At 30.6% G+C, this 13,568-nt stretch overlaps 1 protein-coding gene across 1 annotated transcript in view; it reads left to right on the top strand.

Moving 5' to 3' along the window:
* DPP10 (dipeptidyl peptidase like 10) overlaps positions 1-13,568 on the top strand; it is a 674,557-nt gene that overhangs the window by 582,689 nt on the left and 78,300 nt on the right. The window contains 1 exon segment of the mRNA XM_036858000.1: positions 269-392. Coding sequence (XP_036713895.1) covers positions 269-392 — 124 coding nt within the window.

Raw genomic sequence — 13,568 nt, 5'->3', positions numbered from 1 at the left:
TTCAAATTTATTCTCAGATTTTCTGTATATTTATGTATATATGTATATGTGCATGTGTTTACATACATACGCACACACATATATTTGTATTTATATATGTCAATATTTGAAGAAGCAGATGTGTATATATATATAAATGGAGATTAACATGATGTAACATCCTTATAGTGTTTCATTTATTCTGCATGTAAAATAACAAGTGTATATTATTGGTGCTGTACACGGTCTCTGGCTCTAAATGTAAATTTTAATTTTGTTTCTGAACTAGAGAATACTATATCACTATGGTTAAATGGGTAAGCAATACCAAGACGGTGGTCAGATGGTTAAATCGACCTCAGAACATCTCCATTCTCACAGTCTGTGAGACCACTACTGGTGCTTGTAGTAGAGTGAGTATAATTTACTTTCCTTTATGCTTAAAATATAATAGTTTATGCTACCTTTCAAAGGAAAATTAAACAATTCTTTGTGCAAAGACTTCAATATTTAACTTCCAAAGCTATTAGGAGTGTATACTTTAATTCATAAATCTTCCATACTTTGAAGTAAGAAATATAGATGATAAACAGAAGAGAACAAATTAAGCTTTAAAACAGTGAATTCTTATATAGTATAAAGGGTAGTCCAAGCCATGTTAGTTTCATTCTCAAATGTAGGCTTTCTCTCTACTTTTTGACAGTGATTAACTTGAGAATATGTGATATTTCTTTCCTGTAACTTTAAACAATTCCAAAAATTCATCTTTTTTTCTGTAGTTCACATTAGTCTTCTAAAATAAGTGTCTCTGTCTTTAAATTATCTAAAAATAGTAATAAAAAAAACCATGATTCTTCAGCAACTATGTTTTGAAAGTAGGTTGTATTTCAATTTCTATAATCATATTTTATAAACTCTGCAATAGATTCTATATGTGTAATTTTAAGGTTCTTAGTAAAAGGAATACTTTAATAGGTTTAAATTGTTATATTACATATTTGGTACTTGGTAAAGGGTTCTCAATTATTTAACAACAGAATTTTCAAACTTACGCTTCTGGACAAGATGGAGTAAATGTTACCAGCCTTGCATCTCTATAGTAATCAACTATAACACTTTACAAAATATATTAAACAACTATATTCAGACATTGGACAATAAGGCAGTCAAAACACAAATGGTCAAATGAAGCTATGGCTTCCTACTGGTGACACATTTGAGGCCACAGTGCAAGGAGATGGCATCCAAGTAAAGCACAAGTGTATCACTAATCCAAAAAGGCAGGGAGAATCAGAGTTTGAGGCTATTGTGGTGGCTGAATTTTGCAGGACAAGTACCACAGGATAGGAGCTATATATAAAAGAACTTCAGCAATATATGTAAAGGTCTCTTAAGTCTTTATCTCAGTGCTTAGCTGTGCAAGTAAAGGGCCTGCCTCAGAGAGGGAAGCAAATAGAGAATCTGCAAGTTGCACAATACTTGGAGACTTTGGAGTAATGAACAGCAAAAATAGAGATCTCTCACTGAAAACCCTAAGCATTCAACTCAGAGCCCAGAAAGAAAATGTATTAGGAATAGAACTATTCTAGACTCCTTCTAATAAATCCTTAAATCAAACCTTGAAAGAATTGAGTTCATCTGCCTGTAAACTAGCTGCCTGCCAGAACAAAGTTTACTCTTTAAAATAATTAAAAATTAATTCTCAAAAATGTGGCATTCACAATATCAATCACACAATTAAAACATGCTATATATGTAGAAACATAGAAAATATAACTCACCCACCTCCCCCAAAATAAGAAGCAGACTTACAAAGAATATAGATACTGGAATTAACAAACAGACTGAAAAAAAAAAAAACTTTTAGCTATTTTTGTTATTTAACAAATTAAAGGATTGCCATCATTAGTAAACACATGAGAAGTTTCAGTAGCTAAATATAAACTATAAAAACAGAACAATGATATTTCAGAAACTGAAAAATACAGTGTCTGAAATGAAAAATTGCCTGGATGAGCTTAACAACAAATTGGACACTGTTGTAGTCAAGGAAATATAAATAATTCAAACAGAAGTCTTGAGGGGAAAAAGGCTGGGGAAAAAAAAAAAGAGCAAAGCCTTAACTACCTGTAGAACAATATAAACTGGTATATATGTAAAATTTTATATACAGAAGGCAAAATTTGAGATACCAGGGCAGAAAAAAATGTAAGAATGTAAAATGTAAAAATGTTACAATGATTTAAATAATCAAATTTGATGAAAAACCATTAATCCATATATCCAAGAAGTTAGCAAATCTCAAACAGAATAAAGACAAAGAAAAATGTACGTCACCACATAGTACATAAATTAATGCAAACAAAAGATTAAGAGGGGAAATTTAAAGTAGGCTGAGAGAAAAACACATTACATATTGGGAAATATAATGATGAGAATTATGGCCTGTGTCTCACCAGAAACAATGCAAACCAGAAAACAATGGAAGGAAGTCATTATTAAAGGACTACATCCTATGAAAATATCTTTAAAAAATGAAGAACAAGGAAGATATTTTCAGATAAATTGGAACTGAGATAATTCATCAAAAGTAGATCTGCATAAGTAACAGGAAATGAAGTTATTCAGGCTAAAATAAATGACATCAGATAAAAACTCAGATCAAAAGGAAGGAAATGAAGGTGCCAAATAAGGTAAATATGTGAAGAAAATTAAATAATTTCTAGTACTTAAATTTTCAAAAAGGTAATTAAGGAAATTAAAGTAGTATACAATAGAGATATTAATAGAATAATTTCATAATGATACAGTGTGAATTGATTAGGAACATATAACAATTCTAAGTACCTACGCTTCTAATAATAAAGTTTCTAAATATTTAAGCAAAAGCTGACAAAACTAAAGAAGAAATAGAAATATACTGAGACTTAAATATTATTTTCAATGCATTTGATGAAATAAGTAATCAAAAATCTGTAATGATAACAAAAGATCTGGACAGTACTATCAACAACTTAAACAAATTGATATTTAGGAAAAATTTCACTCAACAACTATATAATAAACAATCTTTTCAAGTGCAAGGGGAATACTCAAAAATCTCAAAGTGCGAAAAGTGAAATCAAGCAGAGTATATTGTTTGACCACAAGAGAATTAAATTAGAAATTAGTAACTAAAAGATATTTGGGAAATCGACAAATATTTGGAAAATTAAAAAAACATACTCCTAAATAATTCATAAGTTAAAGGACAAATCACAAAAGAAATTAAAAACAATTTTAAATTGAAACATAATGAAAACATAGCAGGTCCAAATATATGGGTGAAGCAAAATGATGTTTAAAATGAAGTTTATATCTTTAAATGTGTATATTAGAAAAGGAAAAAGGTATTGAATCAATGGTAAATCTCCAAGTTACGAAGCTAGAGAAAGAAGTACAAAATTAGCTCAAAGTAATTAGAAGGATTGAAATATAAAAAGAAAAGCACAAATTAATAAAACACAAGACAATCTATAGAGAAAATCGGTGAAAGCAAAAATTATTTTAAAAGATGAATAAAATTGATAAATCCTTATTTGTACTGATGAAGAAAAAATACCCCACAAACTACCAATTTCAAGAATGAAAGGGTTCCTATCAATATACTGATGGCATTTTTTACAGAACTAGAACAAATAATTTTAAAATTTGTGTGGAAACGCAAAAGACTCTGAATAGCCAAAATAATTTTGAGAAAGAACAGAGCTGGAGGGACCACACTCCCTGCCTTCAGACTGTACTACAAAACTACAATAATCAAACAAGTACAATATAGGCACAAAAACAGACGTAGATCAATGGAACACAATAGATATCCTGGAAATAAACTCACACACTTATTGTAAATTACTCAATGACAAAGAAGGCAAGAATATACAATGGAGAAAAGACGGTCTTATCAATAAGTGGTGCTGGGAAAACTGGGCAGCTACATATAAAAAAATGAGATTAGAACATTTCCTCACACCATATATTGGGGTTGGCCAAAAATTTCCTTTTGGTTTTTCCCTAAGATGTTATGGAAAAACCTAAATAAACTTTTTGGCCAGCCCAATACAAAAATAAATTCAAGATGGATTAAAGACCTAAATGCAAGACCTGAAACCATAAAACTCCTAGAAGGAAACATAGGCAGAACACTCTTTGACATAAATTGTAGCAATACTTTTTTTGAATCTGTCTCCTAAAGCAAAAGAAATAAAACCAAAAATTAAAAATGAGAGCTAATCAAACTTAAAAGCTTTTGCACAACAAAGGAAACTATTGACAAAATGAAAAAATCTACTAAATGGACAACAGCACGCTTCCACTGCGCCACTCTGCTAAGCACAGGATAATCTACTAAATGGGAGAAAATATTTGCAAATGATATGACCCATAAGGGATTAATATACAAAATATATAAAGAGCTCATACAACTCAATAAAAAGAAAGCCCAATTAAAAAATGGGCAGAAGACCTGAATAGACATTTTCCCAAAGAAGACCTTCAGATGGCAAACAGGCACATGAAAAGGTGCTCAACATCGCTAATCATCAGAGAAATGCAAATCAAAACCACAATGAGATATCACCTCACACCTGTCAGAATGGCTATTATCAAAAAGATAACAAATAACAAATGTTCAGGAGAATGTGGAGAAAAGCCAACCCTGTACACTGTAGGTAAAAATGTAAATTGTTGCAGCCACTTGGAAAACAGTATGGAGGTTCCTCAAAAAACTAAAAATAGAACTACCTTATGACTCAGCAATTCCACTTCTGGGTATACATCCAAAAAAAACCCCCAAAACACTAATTTGAAAAGATACATGCATTACAATATTCATTGTGGCATTATTTACAATAGCCAACATATGAAAGCAACCTAAGTGTCCATCAACAAATGAATGGATAAAGAAGAAGTGGTATACACACACACACACACACACACACACACACACACACACACACACATATATATAAAATGGAATATTGATCAGCCATAAAAAAGAACGAAATTTTGCTATTTGCAATAATATGGATCGACCCAGCATGTGTTATGCTTAGTAAAATAAGTCAGACAGAAAAAGACAAATACTGTATATTATCACTTATACGTGGACTCTAAAACATAAAATGAATGAATATAACAAAACAGAAACAGACTCACAGATATGGAGAACAAACTAGTGGTTACCAGTGAGGATAGGGGATTAAGAGGTACAAACTACTATATATAAAATAAATAAGCTATAAGGATATATTTTACAGCACAGGGAATATAGTCAATATTTTATAATAAGTTTAAATGGAGTATAATCTATAAAGATTTTGAATCACTATGTTGTACACTTGAAAATAATATAATATTGTAGATCAACTATACCTCAACCAAAATAAGAATGAGAGGGGACATCACTATAGAGTCTATAAATATTTAAATGGTAATAAAGGAGTTGTATGCCAATAAATTCTCAAGTATATGATATGAAAAAAAATTATTTGAGAGGTAAAAATGACCAAAAGTAGTGTATGAAGAGTAAAAACACTGGAATAGTTCTATACCAATTAGAGAAATTGAATTAATGATTACAAATCTTCCCACAACAAAAACTCCAGGACCCAGTGGCTTCAGTGATGGATTCCTTTAATGACTTAAGGAATGAAAGAGGTCACATGAGTCATCAAGGTGGCAAAAAATAAGGGGTTAATATCCAAAATATATAAAGAACCCATTTACCCAAAGTAAATACTAACAAAACTAAAAAGAGAAATAGACATCAATATGATAATAGTTGGAGAATTCAATACCCCACTCTCAGCAATGGGTATATCATCCAGAGAGAGAATCAAGGAAATAGTTGATTTTAACAACACTATAGAGCAAATGGAGCTAATAGACATGTATAGAATACTCCCATACAACAGCAGCAGAATACACATTCTTCTCAAGCTCACCTGGAACTCTTTGTAGGATAGATTATATGTTAGGCCACAAATCAAGTCTCAGCAAATTGAAGATTGAAATCATACCAAGTTTTTTTTTCTGATCGCAATGGTATGAAACTAGAAATCAATAACAGGAGGAAAATTGGAGAATTCAGAAATTCATGGAAAGTAAACAACACACTCTTGAACAACCAGTGAATCAAATAAAAAATAAAAGGGGAAATAGAAAAGTATCTTGAGACAAACAATAATGGAAACACAGTATACCAAAAGATATGGGAATTATTTGAAGAAGGTCTAAGAGGAAAGTATATAGCTATTAATATATACATCAAGAAAATAGAAAGATGCCAGAAAACAACCTAATTCTATGTCTCAAGGAACTAGAAATAGAAGAACAAATTAAGCCCAAAATTAGCAGAAGGAAGGAAATAATAAAGATTAGAGGAGAAACAAATGAAATGGAGAGTTGGAAAACAATAGAAGCAATTCATAAAACTAAGAGCTGGTTCTTTGAAAATATAAACAAAATTGGCAGACCTTAAGTAGATTGACCAAGAAAAAAAGAGACAGGACTAAAAGTTTTTAAACATTATAAATGAAAGAGAGAACATAGCAACTGACATAGATATTGCAGAAATACAAAGTTTCTTAGAAGACAACTATGAACAATTACATGCCAACTAATTGGACAACTGAGAAGAAATGGATAAATTCCTAAGAACGTCGAACCTACCAAGAATGAATCATGAAGAAATAGAAAATCTGAACAGACCAGTTACTACTAAAGAGGTTGAATCAGTAATCAAAATCCTCCCAACAAAGAAAAGCCCAGGACCAGCTGGCTTCACTGGTGAAAATTACCAAGTATTTAAAGAATTAACACCAATCCTTTCCAAACACTTCCCAAATGTCAAAGAGGAGGGGACACTCTCAAACTCATTTTATGTGGCAAGCATTACTCTTGATATTGCAGCCAGACAAGGATGCTACAAGAAAAGAAAATTAAGACCCATATCACTGGTGAATATAAATGTAAAAATTCTCAACAAAATACAAGCAATCTGAATTCAGAAGCATATTAGAAGGATCATATACGATGATCAAGTGGGATTCATCCCTCAGATGTAAAGGTGATTCAACATATGCAAGTCAATAAATGTGATACACCACATTAATAGAATGAAAGACAAAAATCATCTCATTAGATGCAGAAAAAAGCATTTGACAAAATTCAACATCCATTTATGAAAAAAACTCTCAACAAAGTGGCTATAAAAGGAACATATTGCAACACAATAAAGTCGATATATGACAAACTCATAGCTAACTTCATACTCAATGGTGAAAAGCTAAAAGCTTTTCCTCTAAGGTCAGGAACAAGACAAGGATGCCCACTCTCACCACTCTTACTCAACATAGTACTGAAAATTTTTCAGATAAGAGAAAGAAATAAAATCCATCAGAATTAGAAAGGAAGAAGTAAAATTGCCTCTATTTGCAGACAATATGATTTTATACATAGAAAATACTGAAGACTCCACCAAAAACCATTAGATCTAATCAATGAATTCAGTAAAGTTGCAGAATGCAAAATCAACATACATTATTCAGTACTGTTTATATATAATAACAAATTATCTGAAAAAGAATAAAAGAAAATGATCCCATTTACAATAGAATCCAAAACAATAAAATATTTAGGAATGAATTTATCTTAGGAGGTGAAAGATATCTATACTGAAAACTATAGGACACTGACAAAAAAAAATTGAGAAAGACAGAAAAAAAAGAAAAGATGTCTTGTGTTCATGGATTGGAAAAATTAGTGTTGTTAACATGTTCGTCTGTAGATTTAATGCAATACAAATCAGATTGCAGTGGTATTTTTTTACAGAAATAAATAAAATATTCTAAAATTTGTATGGAGCAACAAAATACCCTGAATAGCAAAAGCAATCATGTGAAAGAAAATCAAAACTGGAGGCATCATACTCCCAGATTTCAAACTATGCTAAAAAGCTATGTTAATTAAAACAGTATAATACTGGAATAAAAATAGACACATAGACCCATGGATCATAATAGAGAGCCCAGGAATAAACTGCCACATATATATCCAACTGCTATTTGATAAGGGAGCCAAGAACATGCAATGGGAAAAGGACAGTCTCTTCAAGAAATGGTACTGGGAAAACTGTATAACCACATACAGAAAAATGAAATTGGACCCCTATTTATACCATTCACAGAAATTAAACCTAAATGGATTAAAGACAAATAAAAGACATGAATCCATAAAAAATCCTTGAAGAAAACAAAGGGGAAAACTTTCTTGACTTTGGTCTTGGATTGGATTTTTGGATATAACATCTAAAGCACAAGCAACAAAATAAAACGTAAACTATGTCAAATTAAAAAGCCTCTGCACAGCAAAAAAACAGTCAACAAAATGAAAAACCAACCTACAGAATGGGAGAAAATAGCTGCAAATCATATGTCTGATAAGGGGTTAATATCCAAAATATATAAAGAACCCATATACCTCAATAGCAAAAAAGTAATAATCCAATTAAAAAATGGGCAAATGACCAAGGTAGACATTTTTCAAAGAAGATATTCAAATAACCAATGGTATATGAAAAGTGCCCAACATCTCTAATCATTAGGGAAATGCAAATCAAAACCATAATGAGATATCACCTCATACATGTTGGGCTGTTATCAAAAAGACAGAAAATAACAAGTGTTGGTGAGGAGGTGGAGAAAAATGAATCCTTGTGTTTTGTGGTGGGAATGTATATGGTATATCCACTATGGGAAACAGTAAGGCAGATACTCAAAAAATTAAAAACAGAACTACTATATGATTCAACAATTCAACTTCTGGGTATATATCTGAAGGAAATAAAATCACTATCTTGAAGAGATATTTGCAACCCCAATGTCATTGCAACATTATTTATAATAACCAAGACATGGGAAAAAACCTAAGTATTCATCAGTGGATGAATAGATAAATGAAATATGTCATATATATGCAATGTAATACTATTCAGCCATTAAAAAGGAAATTTTGCCATTTGTGACAACATAGATGGAACCTGAGGGCATGTATGCTAAGTGAAATAAGTCAGACAGCAAAAGACAAGTACTGTATGCTCTCACTTATACATGAAATATAAAAAAGCAAACTTATAGAAACAAAGATTAGATTTGTGCTTTTTAGAGTCAGGAGTGGGGGGTGGGAGAATTGGGTAAAGGTGTTTAAAAGGTACAATTTCAGTTAAAAGGTAATAAGTTCTGGGGAAGTAATGTACAACATGATGACTATAGTTAAATACTGTATTATATATTTAAAAATTGCTGAAAGAGTAAATCTTGAGAGTTCTCATGACAAGGAGAAAACTTGTTAGCTATATGAGATGATGGCTATTAACTAAACTTATTGTGGTGATCATTTCATAATATATACATGTATCACATCATTATGTTGTACACCTCATACTATGTTGTATGTCAATTATATCTCAATAAAACTGGGGAATAATGGAATAGTTTCTACCATTCCTACATTCTCTAGAAAGTGGAAAATGAAGAGAACTTCTCAACTTATTTTTATAAGGGTAACATTATCATGCTACCAAAACTAGACAAGGACATTACAAGAGAGACCGTTTTAGACTGATATTTGTTATGAACATTGCATTCAAAAAATTTTTTATCATATTAATATATCATTCTGGACAACATTGAGAATAGTGCATCTTGACTAAATGGGGTTTTACCCTGGAATTTAAGATTAGTTTATATTGAAAATCAATGTAATTCACTGTTTCAACAGAAAAAAAATAGAAAAATAAATAAGCAATTATCTTAATAGATGAAGAAAAAGCAACTGACAAAAATCAACATTCATTCATGATGACTTTCAACATAAATGAATAGAAAGTAACATCCCCAGTATGATGAAGGATACCCACAAAGTAACCAGTAAATATTATACTCAATAGTGAAACATTATCCTTGTTCACCTAAAGATCAACAATAAGGTAGGGATACACATTCTAACTCTGTTAAGCAAACTTATTAGAGACTCTAATCAGAGTAACTTTCAAAGAATAACTATCGTGATGATTGGTAAGGAAAAAGTAAAATTATCTTTATTTGTAGATGATATTATTGTATAAATAAAATGTAAGAAATCTACCAAAAATACTAGAATAGATGACAATTCATAAGTCAAGGCACCAACTTCAATTGTTTTTTCCCTTTCCTGATTTTTATCATTTTACTGTAAAAAATATGTGAATATATAGGATACTACAATTTTCTTAAGAAATGCTCACTGAATTATTTAGGGGTAAATGGATACAATACTTCAGAATTGCTGTCAAATTGCTTAGAAAAAAAGTAAATTTCTAATTTTTAATTGATTTTGAAAAAAGAGACTTCTACCAGCCTCTCAAATAGTTTAGAAGCAGCAGAGAGAGATATATAATAATAAAGCAAATGAAGCACAATATAAATACATGAGGAATATGTCTAAAGGATATGCAGATGTTTCTTGAACTGATCTTTTAACTTCTCTGTAAGTTTGCACTTGTTTCAAAATAAAGATTTAAGAAGCAACAAAATATATTTCTAAGATTGGTAATATTATGATGGAAAATAAAAATACTATTAAAATCTTTAAAACATTAGGTACATAGGAATAAATTTAACAAAGAGTGGCAAAATCCTAATACTGAAAACTAAAACATTGCTGAAAGGCATTAAAGAAGACCTAAAGAAGAAGCTAAGCCACATTCCTGAATTGAAAGGCTTCATGTTGTAGATGTCAGTTCTACTCAAATTGTACTATAGTTTCAAAACAATATGAATTAAAATCTCAGCAGACTGTTTTTTTTTTTGGTAGAAACAGACAAGATAGTTTTAAAATGCATATGGAACTACAAAAGACCTGACCAGCTAAATCAATACAGTAAAAAAAAAAAAGATAATAATTGGAGGAGTTGCACTACATGATTTCAGGAATAACCAGAAAGCCACAGAAACTTAGAGATTGTAGTGGAGGCAAAAGAACACACAAATAGATCAATTGAACTGAATAGTGTTTCCAGAAATAGATCTATATTTATATGATCAATTGATTTTCAACATAGGTGCCAAAGCAATTCAGTAGGGGGAAATGGCACTGGAACAATCAATAACCAGATGGAAAATACAATGATGGTTGACATTTCTTATACTATATTCTAAAATTAATCTGAGACACACTACAGCCTTAAATCTAAAAGCTAGTACTCTCAATCTTCTAGATGAAAAGATGGAATATAACTTCACTATATTGAATAGACAAAGTAGTCATTATCATAAAAGAAAAAAATAAATTAGACATCATCAAAATTAGAAACTTCTCATCAAAGACCCTATTAGGAAATCGAACAGCTAACCACAGACTGGGAGAAAATATTTTTCAAAATGTGCATCTGACGAAGAAATATATTCATTTCAATAATAAAAGACAACCCAATGAAAAAGTCAAAATGTGTGAACAGAAACTTGTAAGGAAGTAACAAATTCATGAAAAAGTACTCAAAATTGTTAGACATTAGGAAAATATAGATTAAATCATAATGAGGTAACACTACATACCATTAAAATGAATAAAATTAAGACAACAACAAAAAGGGTGACAGTTTTAACTGCTGATGAGGCTGTGGAGAATTGCAAATCTCATTCTTTGTGGGTAGAAGTGTGACTTTACTTTAAAAGAATGATTTGTAGTCTCAAAGAAAGTTAAACACAAATATATAAATATATATGTGTGTGCATATATATCTCAGGAACTCCATTCCTAGATATTTGCATGAGAAATAAAAACCTGTTTCCACCAAAGGATTTGTTTTAAAAAAGTGTTTTTTAGAGAAGCTTTATTCACAATAGCTAAAACCTGGAAACTATCCAACTGTCCATTAACAAGAAATGAATAAACAAAATGAGGCATATCAATACAGTGACATTCCACTCTGCAATTTAAAAAGAAACAGAATACTGATACACTGAACAATATGAATGAATCTCAAAAACGTGGTGTGAAAGAAGCCCCACACAAAAGAGTACATAATACATGATTCCCATTATCTGAATTTCTAAAACAGGCAAAACTAATCTATGGAAAAAGGTATGGAAGAGTAGTTGCCTTTTTGGAAACTGTGAAGGGGCACGAGGAAATGTGTTTGGAAATGTAAAGGTCATATGTCTTGATGGGATGTAAATACATTTATCAAAACTCATCACATAAACTTACGATCTGTACATTTCACTATATGCAAATTACACTTCAATATTTTTAAACATAATTTTTAAATGGTCTGTAAAAGATAGCAATAAAGAGGAAAAAATTTCTCTGTGATTGGAATGATGAGCATAGATATGAAAACAAAGTTGATGCATCAGCCATTTACTTATTGGGTTTCGCTGACACTCTTTACATTTAGCTTGCATATATTAGAAAATTTATTTCAATTATCCTTTTTCATCTGGCTGGCTTATAGATTGACCAGGATTTCATCATTTATTTGTTAAAGTGTTCTGGATGCTTTCTTACTGAGACAATTACAAAGTCATTTAAAAATTGTTCATGCATATACGTATTCTAGTTAGAGAAAGCCTGCCATCTCTATATAGGGAAAATCTATATAGGTAAAGTGCTTCAATAGAAAAGATATAAGAACCCTATCATAGTCTTGAATTGATACCTTATTGATATTCCATTATATTTCTATTCCATTTACGGAGTTTAAAATTTTTACTTTCTACAATAATAGAAATAATAAGACAGATAATTGCACGTGAAGTTTTGGACCCTCGTGGATTCTAACAGAACTTAGTGACACTAATGAGCAGTGGCACTGACATATTTTTGTGTGTGTCTGTGTTTTACAGATATCAAGGGTGATTATTGCTGAAGTGTGTCTAGAAAATCAAGGAATGATTTAGTTAGATGTTTTTCTGTTGTCTGTATATAGAGAAAATCTATTGGAAGAAAAAAGCCCTGAAAATGGAAAATGGTTAATTATAATGTAATAATAATATGGCTTTAAAAGAGGAAATTGGTAAAAAAAAAAAACCCTATAAATAATAATCATTATTTACAATTTGAAATGCGTACTTTTGCATAGAGGTAAAATCTCTAACATATTATGATTTAGTTTTCTTCATTTTAATACTTTTATTATAGAGTCATTTTTTCCAGAGAACCACAAGATATTTCATAAGTTACTACATGTAAACAGCATTACTAAAATTTATTTTATCTACACATATTCAACTTGAGATGAAATTTGTCTAATTTTGCTTTTTGAAATATAATTTTGGTTCTGATCCTATGCAGGATTATTTTAAAGATACGTAAAATTTTGCCATTTCAAATGTTTAATTGTTTTCCCTAAGGGGAAAAAATGACTATGGTAAGAGTGGATCGAATGTTGACAAAATGTCCACTTTTAAATTTTATTCCTGGCTGTTTGCCCAGTTTTTTGGAAGGACTTAGTATTTGTTTCCTGATGATGCCTAGATGTGAAAAGAGACAGTGTCTAGTGGTTCAAAACA

The sequence above is a fragment of the Balaenoptera musculus genome, chromosome 7 (assembly GCF_009873245.2).
Source record: "Balaenoptera musculus isolate JJ_BM4_2016_0621 chromosome 7, mBalMus1.pri.v3, whole genome shotgun sequence".
Classification (NCBI taxonomy): domain Eukaryota; kingdom Metazoa; phylum Chordata; class Mammalia; order Artiodactyla; family Balaenopteridae; genus Balaenoptera; species Balaenoptera musculus.
The sequence above is the reverse complement of the archived record's forward strand: the minus strand, read 5'-3'. Positions and strand labels throughout refer to the sequence as shown.